Raw genomic sequence first — 23894 nt, 5'->3', positions numbered from 1 at the left:
GGGATTCAGTGGTGGTGCAGTCAGGGGCATGGGAGGTCAACACGTATACCAGCGTACAGTGATGGGAGTTTCAGACATGGGATCAACAACATAAAGACAATGTAAATATGCCAGAGTAGACTATTACATTTAAATTCAAAACTTCTGCAATTAAATAATCTACAAACTGCTACAAGAATATAACACTGTCCTTAAAGGACAGAGCCAAAATGGTAATAAAATCCACTTAACAGCACCTCTAAAGGTCACTGATTAATGTTTTATATGAAATTTTTAGATGAGATGCAGGTTGGGTGCTGGACAGAGCCAGGCTACCTGTTTCCAGTCTTTATACTACACTGTATACTACCTGCTGGGTATAGCTTCATATTTACTGTACAGAGATGGGAGTACTGTGACATTTACCTCTTGACAAGAAAGTGTATTTCCCAAAATGTCAAAAATATTCCTTGAAATTATTCACCCCCTTTAAAATTCTTTTTGGCTGCAGGCCCAGTAACCCACGGATCAAAGAGGATTCTTCTGTGACCAAGGAAAGCGATTTTTCAAGAAACAGTTCAGGATGGTTGTGTGCTGCACAATGGAAGCCCTGAGCACTTAATAATGCCATGTATTTTTATTTTTTTTGTCTAAACAGGACAAAACTTGGACTGACTGGCATCCTGAGCGTTTGATTTACTGCACAATACCATCCTTCAGAACATTCACTTGTGTCTTTGTTCCAGAAAAATGTCTGTTATTGTTTTCGTTGGGCTTTCACAAAGGATTTGCATGTTAAAACCAAACATAAACAAAGTGTTCCATAATGTGTGACTTTTCCTCCTCGCATCTGCTGCTTTATGAGTGCAGACGTTCTTCCCCTTTTATCATCATGATTATTTTCATTCCATTTCAATACCAGCCCACCGCAACAAAAAGGATGTGCGTCGTGTAAAATCATGATGTCACTTCATCTTTGCTTGTGTATTGGATATAGTGGTTCTGGACAGGTAGAAGGGAGGGGGGGAAACCTCAGATTTAGTACATGCATTTGGAGTATCTGCATTTTAGGGCCTTAAAGGGAGTGGAAAATGTCTTGTTTCATTATTACTAATGTATGACTGATGTAGAGGAAATGATGAGAGTGACTCCTGGAAATACTGCTGTGACAACGTGATGGTTGAGTAAATCCAAACTTAAACTTATTTTTTGTCTCTAATTTCTTCTTTCAGGCATATGGTTGTACATTTTGGGGTTCACACTCTACCTCTTCCTCAGCAGTTCCCTGTTATTGTTTTCCCAAGGTTTCAAAGGCAGAAGATAAAATACGAAGGGGACAAATTTTGACAAATTCAACCGGTCACCCTCCCTCGCCTCTGTGCTTTCAAACACTGTGCAAACACATGCATTTCCCTTTGGGTGCTTGTAATTATTTTCCTATTTTGTTTTACACACACTCAGACCGGACACCTCCCCTCAATCCTGAACAAAAGGCAGTGCGCAGTTTTCATTTGTAAAATTTGTTTTTTCAAGCCTTTGGTAACAAACATCCAAGATCACAGGAGAGGGGTTGAATGGAGGGCAGACATGTCATATCACTGAGCTGGTGAAAGATCACTAGATCACACATGTGAACGGATTCAATAACTTATTGTTAGAAGGCTGAGAACTAAAGGCAAATGTACAGATGCTGCATTCAAAACCATCTGAACAAAATATGGTAATAAGAATTAAGCAGAAATAAATATATCATTGTATATGCACTATATTCCAAATGCATCTTTGAAAATAAAGTGACCAACTTTACAGCTTTGCAGTAGTCTAGTAATCTAGTATTTACCAGTATTGTGGTTACATTACATAAAATTAGTAATACCAGTGTGGAAATTCTCTGTCACAAGAAAAAAACATGCAAACTAAGCAAAAATATTAGTTTAGTATAAGCACTAAGATATACTTAAAGTACCAAAAGTAAAAGTGCTCATTATGCAGAATGGCCCATTTGAGAACAATGTATACTATATTATTGGATCATAATTATTAACGTGTACTTCACTAATGTTGGGGTTGCTAGTTTATAGTGAATTTCCATACTGGGGTCCATGAAATGTTATCTTTAAGGCTGCAGCTAATCATTATTTTTATTATCCATGAATCTACCGATTATTTTCACAATCAATTGATTAATCATTTTGTCAGATAAGAGTGAAAAATGTCCATCAGTGCCACTTGCATTTTACTTTTATATACTGATGGGTAGTTTCATTTATATCAATGCGTCGTATTTCATGACCTCCTCATAGTTTTTAATTAATAAAATCTGCAGTAAAATATATGTATTAGTTATAATAAAAATAGGAATAGGAAAATAGGAATACTCAAGTAAAGTATAAGAACATCAAAATTATTAAGACAATTATTAAGTAAATGTAATTTTTTTACTTCCACCAATGGGTTTCTTGCCACTGTAACACGTGTAAATGACCTGACTGCCCCTTTCACCACAGCTTGCCTACTTTATTAACATACCCCCCCTCTGTTGTGCCAGAGGCTGTCGTGTCATTGGCTGCTGCTAAGGCAGGCCTCCACTCCAGAGACACACCCCAAAATATTGCGTCAGCTATAATACTTACCGTAACCCGGCTCACGATGCCACTAAAGAGCAGTTTCTGTAAAGACAAACGGACGGTACAACTTCAGCAACTAAACAACTACACCGGGAAGACTTTACACGTCCATAAAGCGGTGAATTTAAAGCGTCCCGAGCTCTGAAGTGAGACGACTGCAGGACTGACTTAACAGAGTCGACCTCCCAGCTAAAACTTCCGCTGCCGGGCTTTTCCAGAGAAGACAAACAAACAAAAACTTTGTCTTGTGAAAAAAATACTCGGCTAAAGTTTGAAGTCAGCCTTCAAGGTGACGCACTTCTGAACGAGACCACCGGGAGACCCCCGCGACCCCACGAGAGGAATCAACTTTGCACCGCAGTAAACTTTGACAGGAGGGAAGAAGATTAAAAAAAAAGATAAGGCAGCAAGAATATTTCCCTCACAGCGTTGCCACCATGGACTCAGGAAAGGTAAGCTAATTATATATGTGATTCATTTCATTACAATGAGCTTTAAAATTCTGTCTAACCTGTTAGGCTGCCGGTGCTTTTTTTTTAACTTCCGTGCTGTCAAACGAGTTCAGCGAGTTCAGACGATAACTTTCTTTCCATGAGGCTTTTCTTCCACATGTGCAGTGACTGAGTGTCAGCAGCTATGATGATACAGCTCATATTCACGCTGTCTATTGCGTAGTTATTTTTTTTCTTTCTTTTTTGTTAAATAAAGATAATGGCGCTCACAAGTCTCTCAAGTTTTAAACAGTTTGCCGCCTTCATTTCCTTTTATGCTGATTTTTAAGTAGGCTATTCCAGTAAGTGTCTGCACTCAAGATGGCGCTTTATTTTTATTCCCGTAATATCAACATAAAAGTCACTTGTTTTTCCCGAAAATGTTTTGATTTTTTTTCTATTATTATTATGTGTTTGACATCATAGCGCATGAGTATGAGCAGTTTTCTTATGTCTCATGTTAGTTTGAGGGTATGATGCAGTATCATGCAACCGTAGTGGGAAGATATTGAACAGTGATATATTCACATAACAGGCTCTTCTAAGTCCTAGTAAATATGCCCGCCTGTCACGTAGCAGTAATTGACCTGGTGTGCTGAACTTTGTCTAAATCAACAATAGCAACAATATTTTTGCGTATCCAAAAATGAAACCGGTCATTGTGTTAGAGGCTATATGACGTTTGACATGTGCTATTAATATAGTCTTTTATAAGAGTCTTTAATAACAGTATCTTAGTAAGTGCAGTTGAAGAGGAGGTACTCAGAAGTACCCCAGGGTTAAAGTAGCAATATAACAATGTAAAAATACTAAACAAGTTAAGTTTCTGCATTTTGAATTTCACATAAGAAAAAGTTTCATAAAGTATCAAAAGTAAAAGTATTCTTTATGCAGCAAGATAGTATCTGTCATTGCATTATTACATGTAATAGGGGTGCAGCTGACAGCTAACATGACGAAAGTTATACATTTTGGCGTTAAACTCAGTGCTGAGTATCCAAGATACATCACTTAAATGTCACCGGTAATCAATCTACCATAAAACTTAACATTCTTGATATAAACAAGCCCTAACCATGTCTGTATGTTTATTATGATCTAAAGTAAAGATTTCAGACTTTACATTCTCTTAAACTGTGAGGCTTATTGCTTAGAAAGGACTTATCGCATGTCTGATAAAGCTGTCTCCATCACACTGCGGCTTGTGGTCACTGTCTAATACACAGACATGCTGCACAGTGAGGCACGTACGCCAAAGACCTCACTCCTTCCCCCCTCCTACTTTCTCATTGATGTAATACCAGTTAAACCCAGCGGAGGAGCACAGGGCAGCTCAGTCTGACATGATGGTCAGAAAATGTTTTCCCTAGCAGTTGTTGTTTTATGTCTAAATGCTATTTTTCACCATGCTATTGAGGCCCTTCAGCTGCAGGGGTGTTTGTTGTGGACGTGATGGGAATTTGTCCTCCCTGTTCCCAGTTTCCACTGTGACACCAACACAGCAGATTTCCAGAGAAAGTGAGAGTCTGCTGAGGGAATAAAAAATTTGCCAACCCTGTTGCGTCAAAGCCTCGACCCTTTCTCTCCCAAGCTGTTTGCATCACTCCCTCTTTTATGTTTTGTTGCTTGCAGCAGTGTTGAGCTGTTTTTGTCTGTCTGTCGTCAAACAGTAGTTCAGCACAAGCTAATTAACATCTCGTGGTTAGGATTTTCATACCTGGCTTATTCTTAGTGTTATACGTACATGGAAATTGTAGTGAGTGACTCGGCTTCTCAGAAAAAGTTATAGCAAAGAAAAATAGATTCAGGGAAGGATTAATTCTAGTGTTTAATTTGTGCTGCTTGCATTACTACCTGTCCTGACCACTATTGTTTCGATAAGGTGTGTCCTGTTGATCTCACGCACTAGGCTGTTTTTTAGGACTTGATTCACACTCTTACTTCATTTTTGAATCTCATTCTTCCAGTGCAGCTGTTTTCTAATTACAGCACAGTTATTTACATTAATTACACAGCTTCTCCATCAAAACATGACATTAAGGACATCTAACTTCACATTTTCCCCTCTTAGCTTCATTCTCAACAACAGTAAGCTTTGTTTTGGTCTGAAAAACTCACCCCAGACCTCTTATTCTCCTGTACAAAGAATGAGAAATGCTAATTGGGGTCAAACATACAGTTGACCAGCTCTGTTTTTGATGAAACAGCCCCTAAAAACTTGACTCCTGACAGACTCGACAGTACAGGTATTTTGATTAGGAGTCTGGAGCCAACAACCAGCCTCACATTATTGTACAGGCTTTAATTGCACAGGCTTAATTCCTCTCCATCCTCTGCCTCTCAGCAATCTGCCAACTCCTGCCCTTCTCAAGACAGTCCCGTAGATTTACTTCCATCTGCATGACTACCTCCCTTCAGTATGTCTTAGACTGTAACTGTCAGCTAAGCCCTAATGAGGCACAATGAGGCTTTGCTGTGAAAATTGGGATTAAGAGATCTAGGAGGGTTTTAATTGAGATGAACAAGCGAGTGAGAGTGTATGTTTAATTCACTTTCTTGAAAAACAGGATGGCTGTGGATTTCCCACTTCTGATCACTGCTGGATAAAATAAAAAGCAGGGCATAGCCGTCCTTATGGGCTCCATTTAACGCCCCCGAGTGTGGTTCAGGTTAAAAAAATCAGAACTGGCCTGAGCCGTTACTTTTGTATTTACCATTTCTGTGACCAGAAATATAAACCAGAGGAAGATATTTAATTACAGACACGTGATGCCTTTGTTCTGCTTTGCAATTTGCACTCATCTTTTCTTATCATTTACTTAGCAACCATGGGGGAAAAAACTAAATAACAAAAACAAGAACTCTTAAAAACACTGCACGACATATGTCATGACACAGGTATTGTCTTTGTCATAAATTACACTCTTCCCTGGTGCATAAAAGAGGCAAAAACACATCAAAACTATTTGGGAGTTGTGGTCATAGCTGGATCAGGATGAATAGGCTTTAGGACTGAATAGAGAAAAGTGGGTGGAGGTGAGTCCAGGGCACATATTGGATTCCCTACAGCTGTGTAAGCTGAGACTGAAGAGGTGACGTGTGGAGGGACGTGATGGTAGCAGCGTAGGCCATTGCCACAAATCTACCACACTGGCAAGGAAGAAGTGAACATAGCTGAATTACAGGGAATTTGCTGCTTCTGCTTCTATTTTTTCAAACTATTTAATATTGTCTGACCTAATTCAGACGGAATCCTCTGCGAGTCTGGCTCTGATGAGTCAGGGACTAAATAGTGGTCCAACAAAAAAACCCACTTGCTCATAGGAAGAGTCATAAACTACTGTGATGTTAAGTAGGGGCTGTTTTAACCAGAACGGGCTGTTAATTGTTATCAAAAGGGGGGAAAAAAGATCCCATATGTCAGGCAAAAAAGTCTAAAAAACTAAGGTACTCCATATTCAGGTGAAGAGAAAATTTAATAATTTGTTTATTACTGTTGATGCTCGAAATTGACCCACTTTATAGTTTAGTGTTAAAGAATTACTTAAGATATTTGCCTCAATATTTTACTTTTATGCTTGAACAGAATGTTATTTTATCTCCTCATCTCAGAATTAAGAGACAGATTGAGAATCTTTATGCATATTGAAAGATAAATTCTACCTTACACACACAAGCAAGTGTAGAAAAACTTTTGCAGTGGCTGTAAAGTGATCATACCTGAAAACTATTCTCATCTCATAAATTCTTGTGATATTTATATGTAGATTACTTGCTGCAGTATCACTTAACACTGTCTGTGTTGTCTGCAGCATGTTGGATTTCCTGTTTACATTCTTTGTTGTGGCCAAACCCTCACTTTTTTCTAAAGAATAGGTTTACCGCAGCGTCTTCATGTTTTAAAGAATTTACGTCACACCTCTGTCAGCTGACTTTACATGTCAGACAGCAAGTTAAAGTTCTGTCGTTTGGCTTGATGTGTGTTAAAGCATTAGTAGATGTATTTTATTGTGAAAATAATCACATTGGAGAGGACATATTTCATGTTTGTAATCTCATAGATCAGCTTTAGGTTTTGGATGTTGGATGAGGCTTGGCTCAAACATAAATGGTGAAACACTAGTTTATATAAGCTGTTCTCATCTGGAGCAAACTCCTCTTCTACTTAATTTCCTCATTGCACTTTATTGTCTTTGACTTGATAAAGGTTCCTCTGGTTTGTCTACATGGCTGAAAAAGGGTAGTATGGTTGTCTGTGAGCTGACGTGTAAATGTTTGCACATGTCTTCCGCTAGTTTACCTGTATCATAGTGCTCTCAGTATTGTTGGCTGCTGTCAGTGTTTACCCAATAAGAATCGAGAGGCAGTGCTGCCAAGCAACCGAAGCTACTATCAACAGTGTTAATTCTGCACCACAGCAATGACAAGACAGAAACTTTCTGGTTGCCTACCCGCATCACATTTTATTTTTCACATGCAAAGAGGGCACATTTGCATGGGTGTTTATTGGCTCTGGGAGGCATTTACATGAAGTAAAGGCATACGAGGGAGTGGGTGGATATTACTCTCAGTATACCATGTCTGATACTTTTATATAAAGGTATTTTTTTATGACTCCCACAAAATTTTGCTTGTTATAAAGTCAGGAAAATGTACCAGCAGCAACACTGTTCATTGATTCAGTCTTGGAAGAGAAGCTGTAGTTTACAGGAGCAGGGTCGGAAAGTAGCACCAACCAAATGGTGGTGGATTTTGGCAGCTGAGTTTGTCTACTGAAAGAAGCATTTTGCCAGTTCCAGTCAGAGGTTTTTTCTTTTTTTTACATTGCCAATTGGAGGCTAAAACAGTGAGAAAGAATAAGAAAAAGTCACTGAAATCGTCTGGATTCCCTCAACAGTAATTGAGTTTCCCTTGCTATAAACCCAAAACTTTGAGACCCATGAAGATAAGTATGCATTACTAGCTTTGTTAACTGCAAGGCACTGATCACAAATAACTTCAACTGTGGTCCATAGACCCTTTTTTTGCGCATCACACTATTTAGAAATAAACATCTTGTTCCAAGCTGTTAAGCAATAGTTATCTGGCCTTATATTAAAGCTGCCATCAGCTTTAAAATTACCATCCCTTGAACAGAGTGGATTCCTACTCCCTTTATCAGATTTGAAGCTGGATGTCGATGAGCCTGGTACACAGTGTTATGCCAGGTCCATGTGAAAGGCTAAGGAAGCCATCATGTGTAAGTAAACAAATACAAAAACTCAGTTTACAAACGTAAACACAACTGCAAGCTGTGGTGGAGTGGAACATGCCGCAGGGATTACTTAAGATACTGTAGTGAACCAAGGCACTGGATAAGGATTGGTTACTGCTGGTGGCTTCAAGGCTACGGTCATAAAATAGTTGTATTGGGTGTGACTTCATTGTTTCCCCAATGAGGATGTCACGTATTGTGCTGCTGTCTCTGTTTTTTGTTTTTTACAGGGAACTGTATTAATCTCACTAAAGTTTCTTGTTTTGGTATTTAACAAAGGCCCAGAGGAGTTTTTGCAGACAGTTGTGTGCATCATTTGAGGTTAAACTGATTTATATTAGATATAACCAGCAAAGAATAACCATTTATTAACAGTAAGAACATTTGGATTTCCTTTCTTTTTAGATGAAAGCTTTACATATTTATGACATTCAAAATAAAATCCCCTAAACATTGTGATTCATAAAACACATTAGCCTATACAAACTGTATGTGCACTGAGGCCAGGTTGAGGGAGGTCTCCTCATATGTACGTTAAAGGTAAAGATGTAACAGAGGCATGTTTAATTTCACATGAGCACATGCTGCCGTCTCCATGTTTGACAGCCGTTTGCAGCTGTATTCAAACAGCCACATTTAGGGGAGTTTTTGCTAATAATTCCAGCTATTCCCCAGAGGGGGTGAGACTTGAGCAGGCTCAGTGCTGACTTGTCCCAGAGGAGGACAGGCAGGACGTCTCTGTTTATAGTAAAAAAGCAGCTGGTAGGACACTGAATCCTCATCTCTAATCAGCAATGGAACTGTGGCTTTTACTGAATGACATCAGTTCTGGCTGGTCTTCTCATTGGAAGCATGGCTCCTTTAAGCCCTGCAATGCTGAAATGTGTGTGTTTATATACTGTGTCTAAACAGTCCTGTCACCCTCTATAACAAGAGACCCTATTGGCTGAGCAGTGTAGGTGGGTCTTTAAATCTTTCTAGACTCACTGGAGTGACCGCCTCCAAACACACACACAGTTTTTTTCTTCCTCCTCTTTCTGCTCTCCTCCCTCTTCGCTATGCAGGGGAGGAAGTTTGGCCATGAGAAAAAACTTTGAAACTTGTGTGTTACCCAGGCTACTTCTGTCACAAAGACTACTACTATTTAAAAGTAGCCTGCAGCACTTGGTAATTTTACAGAGGAGCAGGCACAATCCTTTTAAATAGTTTCCAAGGACTGCTCTCTTAATGAAACCTGGTGGGGTCGGTTCTTTTGTTTGTCTTCTTTTTAAGAAACTTCCAGAGAATCAGCCTCAAGGTTTGAATCTTGTGGAGACACAATGGCTGTAATTACTTTTAACTTTGCAAAAATACTTAAGAATGTATACTTAAAGCTGTTTTAATTAGTATTTTTATATTAACAGTGGATCAAGTGATTACTTGTATAAAGTGAAATTATTTACAACATAGTGATGAACCCACAGAAATAATCCCCTGGCCCGGCAGTTCCCCGCAGAGCACTCCATAGAGCTTTTGAGCATCTTTCAGCTCATTTTTTTGGTTTTTGGCCCGCGGCTTTTCTGTTATGTTTCACTCTCACCACTGTTTTTCAGATGTGTTCAGTGAAAAAAAGCCACAAAACCCACAGTATACTACCTACCCAACTCCAATCTGCAGACAGACAAAGATAACAAATAGGTGAACATAGTTAAGCACTTAGCAGCAAAAGAACCAGGAATTTCTCCAAGAAGCTGGTATATACCAAAAACAGAGCTAGACATAATAAAGTAGTACATTTTTGGCTTAGATTCATCAGGTAGACATAAATATGACCCCAGATGAATAGAAGTGCAAATAAATGCAAGTTATCCATTTAAACTTATAAAGTGATGATGGTTAGTGTTAGGTTAAGCTAGTGTTGTGTTTGCAGCTCATTTCTGCTGAATTACAGAAAGCTTCAGTTAATGTAGTTTTAAATAATCCTAGTACGCATTTGATATTCACTGTTTTGCTCAAGGACCTACTACCAGGATTTCATTTGTTATGTAATAATTTAATATCTTGGTAGGTCAGAGGACTCATAGTGTCCATTCTCACTGTAGTCTACAGGTTAATTTAGAAAAATGACTGGAAATATGCAGGTTTAATTCTTACAATAAAGTTGGAATAAGTTGCATTTCTGCTCATGTTGTCTACATATGATAAAGAAAAGAAATTTCCTGGTGACATCTACCCTGGTGAAGGTCAGGTCTTTTATTGCCATAACAAAAGGAACCTATCTAGTGTGAATCACTGTGGCAGGGGATTGGTGTGAATCACAGGACTTGAAGGCAAAACATTAATCATCCAGACATGATGACTGGTGGTGAGATATCAGAGATGGAAACAGTAAGCAGCTCTGCTGTTTGCTTTTCTCTAAATTTAATCTGAAGTACGTGTGGAAGTACGTGTGATACCACCTGTGGTATCAGGTGGATAAATCTGAATATGTGATGTAAGTGTGGAAACTTAAATTCATGCTAGTTCTCGATCCATACTCACAAACTTAGAGCACAAGTAGTAGAAGAAGAAATTATAGTAGCTTTGGATGGACAACAACAAGAAGTTAAATAGTGGCTTGAGGCTGTCTCTCTGGGAAGAGGAAGCAGACAGCGACATGGTTTATTAACTTTTTGGTATGAGGAAAATCTCGACTAATCTACTGGGCTCAACTGAGATAAAGCTTAAAATGAACTCTTTAGTAACAGGGGCAGGAACACAGACAATAACATGGGCCTTAAAACATGGAAACACCTGGCTCTAACCTGGACCTATTACAAGAATTTGTCCAGTTATCTGGATAACAAAAACATCGACTGATGTAAAGAGACATACCCTAGGTTTTAGTTTAGCTCAGTTGTTTTCATTACTCTCTGCTTCCTTGGAACAGGTGTCTGTCCAGTAAGAGTTTAAAGGCATATTTCTCCATCTCTTCCTTGTTCCTCATGAGTCCATTCCTTTTACGTGTAATAAGACATCTTTTATGGGCTGTTCATTTTCACCTTGTTGCATAATGTAGCCCAAATGTTCTCTAGATATTTCAGGATATTTTTAACAGTGCATTCATTATGCGGGTTATGGAGGTAAAATTAGAGGCTGCCCAACCTGAATATTTAGCAACTGAAGCACAACCAAAGCTATAAGTCACTGATACAGGGGGATAGTATATGTTTTGTCCCAAGAAAACATTTGGCATTCATTTGATTTTTCAGTTTTGTTCACTGGTATGTGTGGGAGTTTCCTAACTGAAAAGATGATTCTTATAACTATTATGTTAATCATACTATTTGCACTTGTCCCAGCTCTTGGACAAATGAATCCATTTGTCCACTGGATAAAATGTTGAATAACTGGTCAAACTGGTCTTTTCACTGACAGTATCTCCTCTGTTTTCTGTTCACATGCAGCAAATAACGTTCCCGTTGTTGATGAGTGTCGGAACAGCTGTAATCGGCTCTCTGCAGTTTGGCTACAACACTGGTGTCATCAATGCCCCTCAAAAGGTGAGTTATGCGAGTGTGCATACAATACTGCTGAAACAGCATCTCCATGACAGTTTGAAGGCTTGTTTTAGCCTCCAAGACACTACAAACCTTATTTATGCTCCCTTTATGTATGAAAATAACAATGTAATTGTCACTGCGCCATAGCATCCTTTACGTTGGATGTAAAGCAATACATCCACTATACGGCAGCTCTGTGTCAAATGTTTCTGGTGACAACAAACAATTTTCTTGCGGTGCTGTTCCATTTCGTCTGTATCCATAAGCTTTCTGAAAACGTACACAAATATGGACAAAATAAACACATAGTGCAAACAGAGGGCTCCATCTATATCTGTATTTGTATCTAATATTGAGCATAAATGAGCCTTTACTCCTGAGCATGAAGTATATTGTCATTCATTCAGTAGATCCCTCTCCCTGCCAAGCTAGTTCCAGTACTTGCTGCTCACTCATTTGTTGGAGAACAAGACAGAAAGTGGAGGGGGACAAGGGGGTTGAGATAATAATAGCTGCATTTAGGCTAAGATCCAAGGACATCTGTTTTAACAGACTCTGAGCGATTCCTGTGTAAAAGAGTGTGTCCATGCCCAAAATTGGACCTCGGCTGACCAGCAAACAGGCTGGAAAAAGCTAGACAAAGAAATTCAGAGGAAATTAAATGACAGAGGTAGACAGTCATCTATTCCCATAACAAACCAAGGTAATAGAAAAGATGATTTTATACTCCCTGAGGACTAAACCTGCAGTAGGTTTTATTAACAGACAGGTACACTAAATAAATTAATTTCCTGGGGAATGTCTATATTGCATTATGTGTAATAACTTGTCTACCCGTTTGCGCCGGTCTGAACACACCCTGTGGCTACATAGCTGTCTCTCCACAGGTCACAGGTGTGTCGCCAGACAGGCCAGAGCTCCACTTTGTCTTTTTTGATTTACCTTTGGCATACACAGAGACCTCAGTGTGCTAGAGACCAACTGTCACAGTGATCACAGGAGTCACAGGTGTTTGATTTAGCCTGATTTTCATCTGGACCTCTCGCCCACTATCATCACACTGTCAAAGCTATCGTGCACTTTGATTTGGATGACCATTTGTGAATGAGAGCAGCTTTCAACAGTTATGTTGGAATAGACACAAAAAAGACAAAAGAGAGTCTGGGTAAAGATTTGATCTTTCATGCATCTTTTCTTGAGTCATAAAGAGAGGATGAAGTGGGCAGCTCATGTTTAAGAGGGAATTTTAGACTGAGCAAATGCAAAAATTTCCCAGTTGCACAGTCGTCGAGTACAGCCTGTCTAGAGATGCAAATAATTCCCAGCAGTTCAAAACCTAAATATATTCAGTTTACAATAAAATAAAACAAAACAAGCAGCCAATCCTCACATTTGAGAGACAACAAATGAATATTTGACATTTTTTTACAATAATCATTGCAGCTCTAACTCTGTCTTTCTGTACTTGCTGTATACAAAACCTACAGATATTTCTTGTATTGTGTCTCAACAACACAACAGTTGTTATTGTAGCAAAGATTTTTCTCCACCATGAAAACGACACGTGTTCCTCCTCATGTAGCTCAGCACTCAGTGACTGAGTGAGGGGGTACACAATGAGTAGGAGGTGGGGAATATGTGTCTGTTACACACTGGGCTAGTATGAACATGCCCTCTTAGCTCTTTATCCCCCTCCTGATACCCAGCTTTGGTCTCATATGCACACAAACTCAAACACTCTAAGCAGCGTCACGTGCAAACAGTTAAAGACTGAGTGTGCAGTGAAACAAACTCTTGATCCTTTATTGGTTAATGACCACGTAAGAGGCTATAATTGTGCAAATACAACTTTTATATAGCAACAACACTTCAGATTATCTCCAGCACCCCTGTGGTAAAGGCTGCAGTGATGCTGCTGCTGCCTGTGACGCAGGCCTTGCACTGTGATATGCTCTTTCAAGGGCCTTGCTACGACTCGCTGTCCTGTCCTCCTCCTCCTGCGCGTCTCCTTGTTCCACACTGCACATATTATCCTTATTTGGGAAGTCATGTAACTGAAACTGAGTGGTACCAAGAGAGCTCTACAGTCTGAGATAATCTGCTGTTTTTAAAGATTTTCTTTCCTTTAGTTTAAAGTTGTTCATACCAACTACCTGGTTGCTAAAACAAAAACATATCAAAAACATATCAAAAACACTTCATGAGTGAGATTAGATTTTGGACCTACATGAAATTCAAGACCATTTTGCAAAAAAGTAAAAGCTGCCCTGAAATGAAGAAACTGCTGTTTTTGCCACATCATTTTATATTTGCTCCCCATGCGTACTGAGCACAATGTTCACCTTGACAACTTGGTCACCAGCCAGCTCCAACAACATACGCTGACAGCCTGACAGGATGAATAGACAGCTTGTTTTATTGTGAGGTTAGAGCCAGCTGGTGGTTTGTGCTGCTCGTTCTATTCAGATCAGACTGGAGAGAGACCACAAAATAAATGTGTAACTCCTCAAGATCAGCCATTCAGGACCAAGGATACTATAAACTCAGTGCCTATAAAAAGTACAGACGGGTGAGGAATTAAAGGAAAAAACAGAAAAACTGAGTGGAGGAACAGGATGTCAATGCCCGCATTCATAGGGAAGGAGTGGCCAATGACTGGTTTGATAAGTATGAAAATTCTGCGAATCATAAACTGTAGCCCTCACGGTCACCGGATCTCAACCCAGCTGCATACCTTTGGGAGATTTTGGCCTGACATCAAAACAAAACAATAAAACTCACCATCGCTCTCCTCTAAGTCATTTTTTCAACTCTCTAATTGAAATCTGTGAGGTCTAAAATGTCTATTGTTCAGTCCTATCTGTCCTGCTGTTATTACAGACGGGTCTGAACTAAACACAACCCCTTGACCCCTGCTGTCGAGCTGTGTTGCAACAATTAGGGAAATGGTCTATGTTAAAGGGGACTAAAAAACAGAAGTATAAACACTTTATTTAAACATATGAAGTGAGCCACACAACATATTGCTGAGAAAGATTCTATTACAAACCTGTATTTTTAGTTATTAGTGTAGTTACAAATGTATGTAGGATTTTAAATTGAAGGTTTCTTACTTCTGGAACAGAATGTGGAAGTTGCAGTTTTATTTCGGCTGGCTGTAGTCTTCCTTACAAATGTACAAAGTCAGAGAGCACCTCTTCTAAATAAAGCGGCTTTTAAAGGGTAGATGTGATGGGATGAAGGTCAGGGGTACAGTACAGTGTATGATGATACACTATCACTAAGTGTGGTCTTGTGAGTGTAAGCTGATAGTAGGTATGACCCAAGCTCTGTGTTAGGAGTGTCAACGTGTCACTCTATATGTGTTCCTGCATCACGGGAAAACCCTTGACGTGACAGCCTTGCTATTCATAACTGGTTCGTAAGGGTACTGCTGAGTATTTATTGCTCATACTATCACTGAGCTCTAGTAAGTTAAGAGCCCTGACACTAATATTTCAAAACAAATATGGCTGATGTTATGCTATCACAGAGGCACATGACAGAGGTAGGGTCAGCATTTGGTTACGACAGCGGTGGTAGTGGAGGGACAGAAGCATACTGGTGAAGTCACAAGGAGTGTTGGGGGTTGCAGACTGGGTGGTGACCTTTCTGAATCATATGAGAGGTGTCAGCGTGACGCACACATAAACAGACACAGGCTCTGCTGCTTAAACCCTGTCACCAGCTCTCCTGGGTGTGTTTGTCAACACAGTTGCCTGTAAAGGAGACAGAGCAGGGGGAGGGAGGAACAGAAACTTGGCAAGTAACCATGGCTGGTAAACTTCCTAGTTGCCAGGAAATGGTGATGATCATTCAGTGCTGCCATCAGCTGGTGACACAGAAACAGCTCAGCTAAAACACTATATGTGCCTGAGCAAGAGGAAAACATAAAGCACATGACTTGATCCTGAGGAGCTCAAGAAACTGTGATTATGACATTAAAACTGTGACATAACACCACTTGTATAATGATGATTCTCTTTTTCTAAGGTCAAATAATGTTTGTGCTTCATTAAGCAAAATGATAAAATATGATTCTAGTCAAAGTCTATTGTGGAACCCAGCTTGTTTATTTGTACAAAAACTAGAAAAAATAGAATTGTCTTTTTTTTTCTTACCTTTGCAGATTATTGAGGGCTTCATAAATGACACATGGTACCAGCGCTATGAGGACCAGATCACCAAGAACTCCCTAACAGCCATCTGGTCCATCTCTGTCTCCATTTTCTCTGTTGGTGGCATCTTAGGCTCCTTCTCCGTTGGACTCTTTGTCAACAGCCTAGGAAGGTAATTGTTGAATAAAATCCTCACTGGTATTAAAATATTACAGTAGTCTTGGACTTTTGGAATAGAAAAAGATTATACTTTATACATTTTCTTCATACAGGGAGTAAAAAGCAAAAATTAGGACTGAATGTCAGTATGCAAATCTGTAAATGTAAATTTTGCTGACAGCCTGCCTGAATTAAATTTGTTAAATGTAATTTGAACTTGTTCCTCGATGTTTACAGGAAGAACTCCATGCTCATGGCTAATATCCTGGCCTTCATCGCAGCTGCTCTGATGGGCTTCTCCAAGATGGCAGGCTCCTGGGAAATGCTGATCATTGGTCGTTTTGTGGTTGGTCTCTACTCCGGCCTCTCTACGGGGTTCGTGCCCATGTATGTGGGTGAGGTTTCCCCAACATCTCTACGAGGAGCCTTGGGCACCCTGCACCAGCTGGGCATTGTCGTCGGCATCCTCATTGCACAGGTTGGTGGACAAAAGTTATTCCAGACAAAAATTATTATTTTGATTCTGAAATGTGGATGGTGAAGTTTAGTGATTATCCTATGAAGAATCAGATGGTTTGATAAGCCTTGCAGGTGGCTCATATCTGGGTTGTGTGTGTCGTTGTTGGTTTCAGGTATTTGGAATGGAGGCAATCATGGGCAATGAGAACTTGTGGCCACTCCTCTTGGGCTTCATCTTCATCCCAGCTGTGATACAGTGCGTCCTGCTGCCTCTCTGCCCTGAGAGCCCCCGTTTCCTGCTCATCAACAGGAACGAAGAGAACAAGGCCAAGTCTGGTGAGTTCATACACGTTAAGTGGAGATTAGTAGTTATAACTGCTGTCATTTTTTAATCTAGTGGTGCTGTGTGTTTACAGTAAATGTGAATTGACACTTTGAAGACTACTCCCAAGTTTCAAGTGTTATCACAGATTCCAAATGGCTTCTGAAATGTTCAAAGATGTCACCAAAGGAAACAAAATGGCAAAGGAAATTGTAGCTTAACTCGAAATAGTGTAGTTCGTAAAGTCAACAATCTTCTTTTTCTCTATACATTTCAGTGCTGAAGAAGCTCAGAGGCACCACAGATGTAAGTGCTGACATGCAGGAGATGAAGGAGGAGAGCCGGCAGATGATGAGGGAGAAAAAAGTGACCATCAAGGAGCTTGTCCAGTCGCCCCTCTACCGCCAGCCCCTGATCGTCGCCATCATCCTGCAGCTCTCCCAGCAGCTGTCTGGTATCAATGCTGTGAGTTTCAAGATGCAGATATTAGACAATAGTAACATCACTTTTTCCTGAAAAGCTTGGTACACAATTTCACAAGAGAGCTTCATCACAAATAGATGAAGATATTTTGAACATAACTACATGTCAACCTTGTAAAAGATCAGAAAAGAAAACCATCTCATGTTTATTCTTTGTGGTTGTTGTGCTTTTAGGTGTTCTACTACTCCACTCGGATCTTTGAGAAAGCTGGGGTCGAGCAGCCTGTCTATGCCACCATTGGGGCTGGTGTCGTTAACACAGCCTTCACTGTGGTGTCGGTGAGTATGATGTAAAGTTTTAAAAATTTGTAAGTGAAATCATCATAACACTACGGATAAAAAAGTATAAACATCATTCAAGAGATATTTTCACCCAGAAACGATTCAGTACTTTTCAAGATAGTTGTTTTCGACATATCTGAGGTCAAACAGTGTCAGGATTAAATAAGAGTTTTTATATGTAGCACCAAAACTGTAAATGCAAAGCTTCTTTCTGTGCAGTAGAATATTTTCCTCTAAGAATGAGTGACAAGTTTGTTAGAGCAGTGAACAGTAAAACTTAACTGAACTCTACAATGTATTATTTTGCTGTACTGCATTGTCTGACTGTTGTCCTCATCTTTTTTTTTTCCTTTTTTCCTTTTTTCCTTTTTGCGCGCGCGCGTTTGTGTGTGTGTGTGTGTGTGTGTAGCTGTTTGTGGTAGAACGTGCAGGACGTAGGTCTCTGCACCTGCTAGGGCTGCTGGGTATGGCTGGATCTGCTGTTCTGATGACAATTGCCTTGGCTCTGCTGGTAGGTCAACAAACACGTTATGACAACTCAGATATGCAATTAATGTGCTAAAAAATATGATATCTAACCTTTTTTTTCCTTATGCTCTGTTCTTGTAGGACCAGCTCAAGTGGATGTCATATTTGAGCATCGTTGCCATTTTTGCGTTCGTCGCATTCTTTGAGATTGGACCCGGTCCCATCCCCTGGTTCATTGTGGCAGAGTTGTTCTCGCAGGGACCCAGGCCTTCAGCCATCGCTATCGCTGGTCTGTCCAACTGGACTGCCAACTTCATAGTGGGAATGTGCTTCCAGTATGTGGAGGTGAGCAGAAAAAAATAGTTTGAGGTTAAGCTATTTTATGGGTCTGTATTTCCTTATGACCTTTCCTGGAGAGAATCGTGTAAATTGTCACTAATTGTATGGATAATGATAGTTAGGATTTAGTTAAATTAAAGTTAATTGCAGAACTAGATGGCTGGTTTTGTAATTTAAAACAAAGACTGACCCAATGATCACACATAGTTGACTCCTGTCTGGCTGATGACTTTTGTTCTGACCAATTCAGACCAGACTGAGAGCTTCTAGTTGTGACCAATCAAATCACCAGCCAATGAGTTGTAGGAACTCAGCTTTCATAAGTAGCAATTGGTCATATTAACAGAAAATAAACTGAATACACTGTTAGGGATGTGAAAAGGTTTAAAAGTATTGCAGAGAATAAAAAAAATACCAGTAATGACAGTGTTTGTTGTAAGCAAAAATAACTGCTTTACACTTATCAGCCAGATGGTGGTGGTAATGTGCAATATCACTGTTTGATGTTTCTCAGATTAGATGTCCTTTTAAATGTACTTTTTTACACCAGTTGTCATTTGTCACCAGTCCTCACACCTTGGGGTGTGCCTCTTTACCCCTTCATCAGAAGAAAGTTGCCAAGTTTCCTATATATATAAAATGTGAAACGTACACATTTCAGCTGAAAATTAAAATCGTCATACCAAATCATCAAAAAAATATGATGATCACATTTGGTCTCTCAGATACATCTTTCCAGATTAAATTAATCTGTCTCATATCCTTACTGTCATATCATGTAGGACTGAACTCCATTAGGTCTCCGCTAAATAACTGATTCTTACGCCTCTTTACAGGAACTGTGTGGCCCTTACGTGTTCATCATCTTCACTGTGCTGCTGCTCTTGTTCTTCATCTTCACCTACTTCAAAGTGCCAGAGACCAAGGGCCGGACATTCGACGAGATCACCGCTGGCTTCCGTCAGACAGCTGTCACGGGAGGAGAGAAGCACTCGCCGGAGGAGCTCAACAGCCTGGGGGCTGATTCTCAGCTCTAAGTGACTTGTGTATAACTTTCTTAACAAACATTTTCTCAGAGGAAGACGAGGAGAAACAAGAGGGGTCTACTAACTAGAAGTAGACAGATCCATTTGGTAGAGTAATTTCCACACTGTCACCACATTTCGGACATCATCACCAAACACCGACCAGCCCCGTGTCGATTCCCCAACATGACGTCTTACCGCTGCCCTTCTCATGTCGGATGTAGAAAGGGGAGATGAGGATAGATCGGGAAGATTTCTAATATTTTAAAGAAGGAAAACAAGTGTCTGCATCAATCAACCAGCCTTTTTTTAAATAACTTTTTTCACTGAATATATTACTGATATGTGCTTATGTTCTGTTCTGTGTAGCCTGTTACAGTATAGTCACTTTGTTATTCTCTGGTTAAAGAGCGCTGTAGCTGTAGAGATCTGTTCACTGTGCAAAAAATACTTTGTTTTTGTCAATCATACTGTAATACTGTATCACTGTAGACTGTAAATGCTGCACAGTTCAACTTAGGTCTCCCTCCACCAGATGGGGCACTGCCCTCAGAAAATTGCCCCAGTGTTCCACTGATAAAGAAGAAGTTGTTTGTACCTTCTAAGTTACTGAACACACAATCTGTCATATCCTCCTGAGAACCAAGGGAAAAAAGTGTCTTACAATTTCTGTTTTTGTGTGATTTCCTATCTATTTGGGCCAAAAAAAAACACCTTACAATTTTAATTTTTTTAAATATATTTTTTATTTTAATTTCACAGCATGTCCATTGTAGAGGACAACAGGACGATATCTGGGTGAAAATAGAACTAAATTTAGAAAACAAGAAAAAAGGAGCAGATTATATCTTTGGCTTGGAAGGGTAACTCCAAATACTTAAGAAAGATAAAGGTGAACAAAATGTCCATTATAAAGGACATAAATGAATGGGCCGGGTCTCAGGAGGATATGCTAGTGTTTTACTGTGAATGGTATAACTCTACATATTTTACATATTTGTTACTTATTTACTCCTGCTGGACAATAGCCTACTCTTCTTATTGTTAGAAATTATTTGTTATTGAAAATGTTAAAGATTTATTTTTAGCCATGGAGACAAAACTGTATCCAAATAATACACCAAGAAATTAATTCATGTGTTTTTACCCATTCCTTTTTAGCAGCACAGCTGATGAAATGTTATCTGCACAGATCAGCACCAGTGCACTGAACTTGGCAGTGAAGCTGAATGAATAAATCATCCATCCATTTTACCATGACATGAGATAAGTGCACAGCCACAATCAGCAGCCACAAAACCAAAAATCTGTCTCACAAAAGCAGAACGTTTGTGAGTCTAAGTGCTCGTCTGAAACAATCAAGCCTCCTCTTCCTTCAGCCTTTCAGCCTTATCACTGTGGAGCAGTTTCAGGTCAGACCGGTCTGATCCAGACTGAAAGCTTCTGTCAGCAGACCATCTTCACTTTTTCACTTCTTCCAAGTCTGGTGAATTGGCCCGAGAGCTGTTTAGAGCTTTTCAACACAAAACGGGCTGCACACTGTTCCCCTGTTCACCAATGACGAAGCACCTTCAGAAAAAATGAGAAGGATAGAAAAAGAAATAACAGGGACCAAAATGAATGTCAACTCTTGGAAAAGTTTTTGTCATCCTGAAAGTGCTTGTCACATGTGTTTGGTCAAACTCCTAGTGTTCCTTGCACTCCATTATGTGCATTATGTGTCAAAAGTGATAGACACTTAATGCTATGGTGCAAAGCTCATTTTGTGTCCTCCGCACTGAATTCTGCAGTATTGTGTAGCTCTCTCTGTCTGTTTTGGTTGTGTTCTGTACTGTAGCTGGTGAAAAAGAAAACTCTGTAGACTCACTTTGCCTAGCTGTATAAGTCGCTGTCTGTGACTGCTGTATCATGCGTTACTCCTCTTTAAATGCGTTGTTTGAGGAAAGTTATCTTTTTAGCAGCACTTTATTATTCACAGTTGTAGTTCAAACTCTTTTAGGTTGTTTTGGTCTTTTATTTTTTTCTTGTACTTAGTGTGGAAACTTTGTTACTGAAGAGAGACTGAAGTACTGCTAATGGATTACTTTGTGTTTTTGAAATGGAAATGTGTGAAATTGTTTCATTTGTTCATATCTATTGCAGTCTTGTATAGAGCATATTTCGCCATGTGCGCGTACACACACACACACACACACACAGGTCAGTTGTGAGTAAATATAATAAATATTTGTAGTCTAATGAGGACTTTTGATTTAAATTCAACCCAGTTGTCAAAAAACATTTTAATCATTCCATAATTGGTTGTTAATTATTGTACATAGTATATCTTTATAGTATATATTTTTTTGACATTCAGTGGGTCACCTCATCTGTCCTGGAAAGCACTGTAACATCCACTCTCTGCATATTTTGTTGTTTTCACATATCGTCACCAGCAAACTCATTTACATCAGAAGATGCACTTCCCCACACAGATTTATATCTAATGCATATATCAGAACTGTATTTTATGTACATAGATTCACACTTCTGCTCGGGCATTTCGTTTTTAATGCAGCCTGTAGCCTGTGAAGACAGATCAGTGGTCTAAAAACACAGGATGATGTAAATATGAAACACTACAGCCTCACCAACTCCAAATTTATGAAATATTTAAGTTTTTGAAACTTTTTTTGATAGATAAATTAATGATTAGTGCTTGTGTTGTACTTCTCTATGCATTTATCTTCCACTCTTCTATTTTATTCCCTTTTTGATCTGATAGCTAAGGATATTTTGTGGCCTGATCATTTTAATTCAGATTATACATGTAAGGATTGTTTTTGATGAATTGCATTCAGTAGTGTTCTCGTTTTAGTGCACAAAGCGTATTCTAATGTTTGTAATAATAAAAGATCTGTGTGTATGGTGCTGGAATGTGAACCTCTGCTACAGAAATATAATTATGATGGATGATGATCTGAATGCTTCTACAGTCTTGTGTAAGTGATTTAATGGCTGAATAAAAGAGATCATATGTACAGATAAGACGTTTTTGGGTCATTTTGTTGCTTTGCACTAACTTTTTTTTTTTTTTTTTTTTTTTTTTGCCTACTGGAGGCGGGAGAAACAAGCTGCAAGCTCTGGGTTATCTACTGTTGACAGCCAATAGATAAAATCATATAGCATGTGCTATGTAAAGATTCTAATCTTAAGTCTTTCAGATTCAGTCACTCCTGGTTGTTCACAAAGGTTTTTTAAAACATGTTTGGTATTTGTGAGTGACATCAGTGGTTGAAGGAGACATATCAGTAAATAAACAGCTTTAGCTGATTACAAGAACTGTGTCTGAAAAGGACAGTAAACCAGTGAGCTGAAAGATGCTAAAAAACCTCAGAGGAGAATTGAGTCAGGTGATAATTATCTCTGGATTTGTCACAAGACGTGATATTGCACATAGTGTAAGAAGTTGATGGTATGAAAGTATTGATTATAGTAGCTTTAACTGTGAGATTTAACCTGGAACTTCATTCTTGATCTTTGGTGAACAGCATGTGTAACAAAGGAATTTAAACTCAAAGGACCATTATCTAGATTTTGAGAGCTTTCAATTTCATCTCCCAAGAGCACAACTCAGGACTAAGGAGAGAGATGACGAAGTAAAGAGTCTTTTCTTAGAAAACAAAGTAAGTACAAAGGGTAAGGCTGAGGCAAAATCCAAAAAACACAGGCAAGATAAAAGAGACAACTAGGATCAACACGGGCCAGTAAAGAGCAGCACACTGGAAAGACAATCTGGCAGAGGGAAAGTGGAAATGGATTGGTGTGCATCCTTGAGTGGTAATGAGGGGATGGGGATCAGGTGAATAGGTGAGTGGGGAGCAGGGGCAGGTCAGGTGATTCTACAGGTGATGAAAGGATGGCAGGAGGGAGTGACAGCAGAATTCAAACATGTACACACAAACAAAAGGACTGAATGAGTGAAAGTATGAGTGAACAGACTGAAACTCAAACCAAGGACACAAAAAAGTTAACATGTATACACACATAGTCACTAGAGACTAATAAAAACACATATGCCATGTTACAAACCTTGTTTATTGATCAACCATTTATTTTAATGTTTGCTTTATGTTGCTGTTTTGACAAAATTGAGTAAATTGATTATTTGATGAGTACCTGTTATCCACTCTGTAAGGCAAGAGCCTGCAAGATGTTCTGATCCATCAGCTGGTTACTTAAGTACCTCAGCTGTGAAGCAAACGAAAAATCCAAAACCCACATTGATACAAAACATGTTTTGGTGTCGTCAAGGTAACATGAAAGAGCTTTTCCCATTCCCAAACATAC

The 23894-nt window shown here is 39.3% G+C and overlaps 1 protein-coding gene across 1 annotated transcript; it reads left to right on the top strand.

Annotated features, from left to right (window-relative positions):
• Nucleotides 1-2600: 2600 nt before the first annotated feature.
• Nucleotides 2601-22592, top strand: slc2a1b (solute carrier family 2 member 1b). The gene is made up of 10 exons (XM_018683886.2): nucleotides 2601-3058; nucleotides 11777-11872; nucleotides 16041-16201; nucleotides 16426-16666; nucleotides 16821-16983; nucleotides 17247-17434; nucleotides 17626-17730; nucleotides 18143-18244; nucleotides 18343-18546; nucleotides 19377-22592. Exons 1-10 carry the CDS (start codon nucleotides 3044-3046, stop codon nucleotides 19575-19577), a joined length of 1476 nt encoding a protein of 491 aa, XP_018539402.1. The 5' UTR covers nucleotides 2601-3043; the 3' UTR covers nucleotides 19578-22592.
• The last annotated feature ends 1302 nt before the right edge of the window (nucleotides 22593-23894 follow it).

This window comes from Lates calcarifer, linkage group LG12 (genome assembly GCF_001640805.2).
Source record: "Lates calcarifer isolate ASB-BC8 linkage group LG12, TLL_Latcal_v3, whole genome shotgun sequence".
In the NCBI taxonomy this organism is placed as follows: domain Eukaryota; kingdom Metazoa; phylum Chordata; class Actinopteri; family Centropomidae; genus Lates; species Lates calcarifer.
Note: the sequence above shows the minus strand (reverse complement) of the source record. Positions and strands in the feature narration are given on the sequence as shown.

Bases quoted from the DNA above. Each gene is read 5' to 3' on its own strand.
- slc2a1b (XM_018683886.2), top strand. The intron at 16,984-17,246 runs GTGAGTTCATAC...TATACATTTCAG, and splicing joins AGAGAACAAGGCCAAGTCTG to TGCTGAAGAAGCTCAGAGGC. The intron at 17,731-18,142 runs GTGAGTATGATG...GTGTGTGTGTAG, and splicing joins CAGCCTTCACTGTGGTGTCG to CTGTTTGTGGTAGAACGTGC.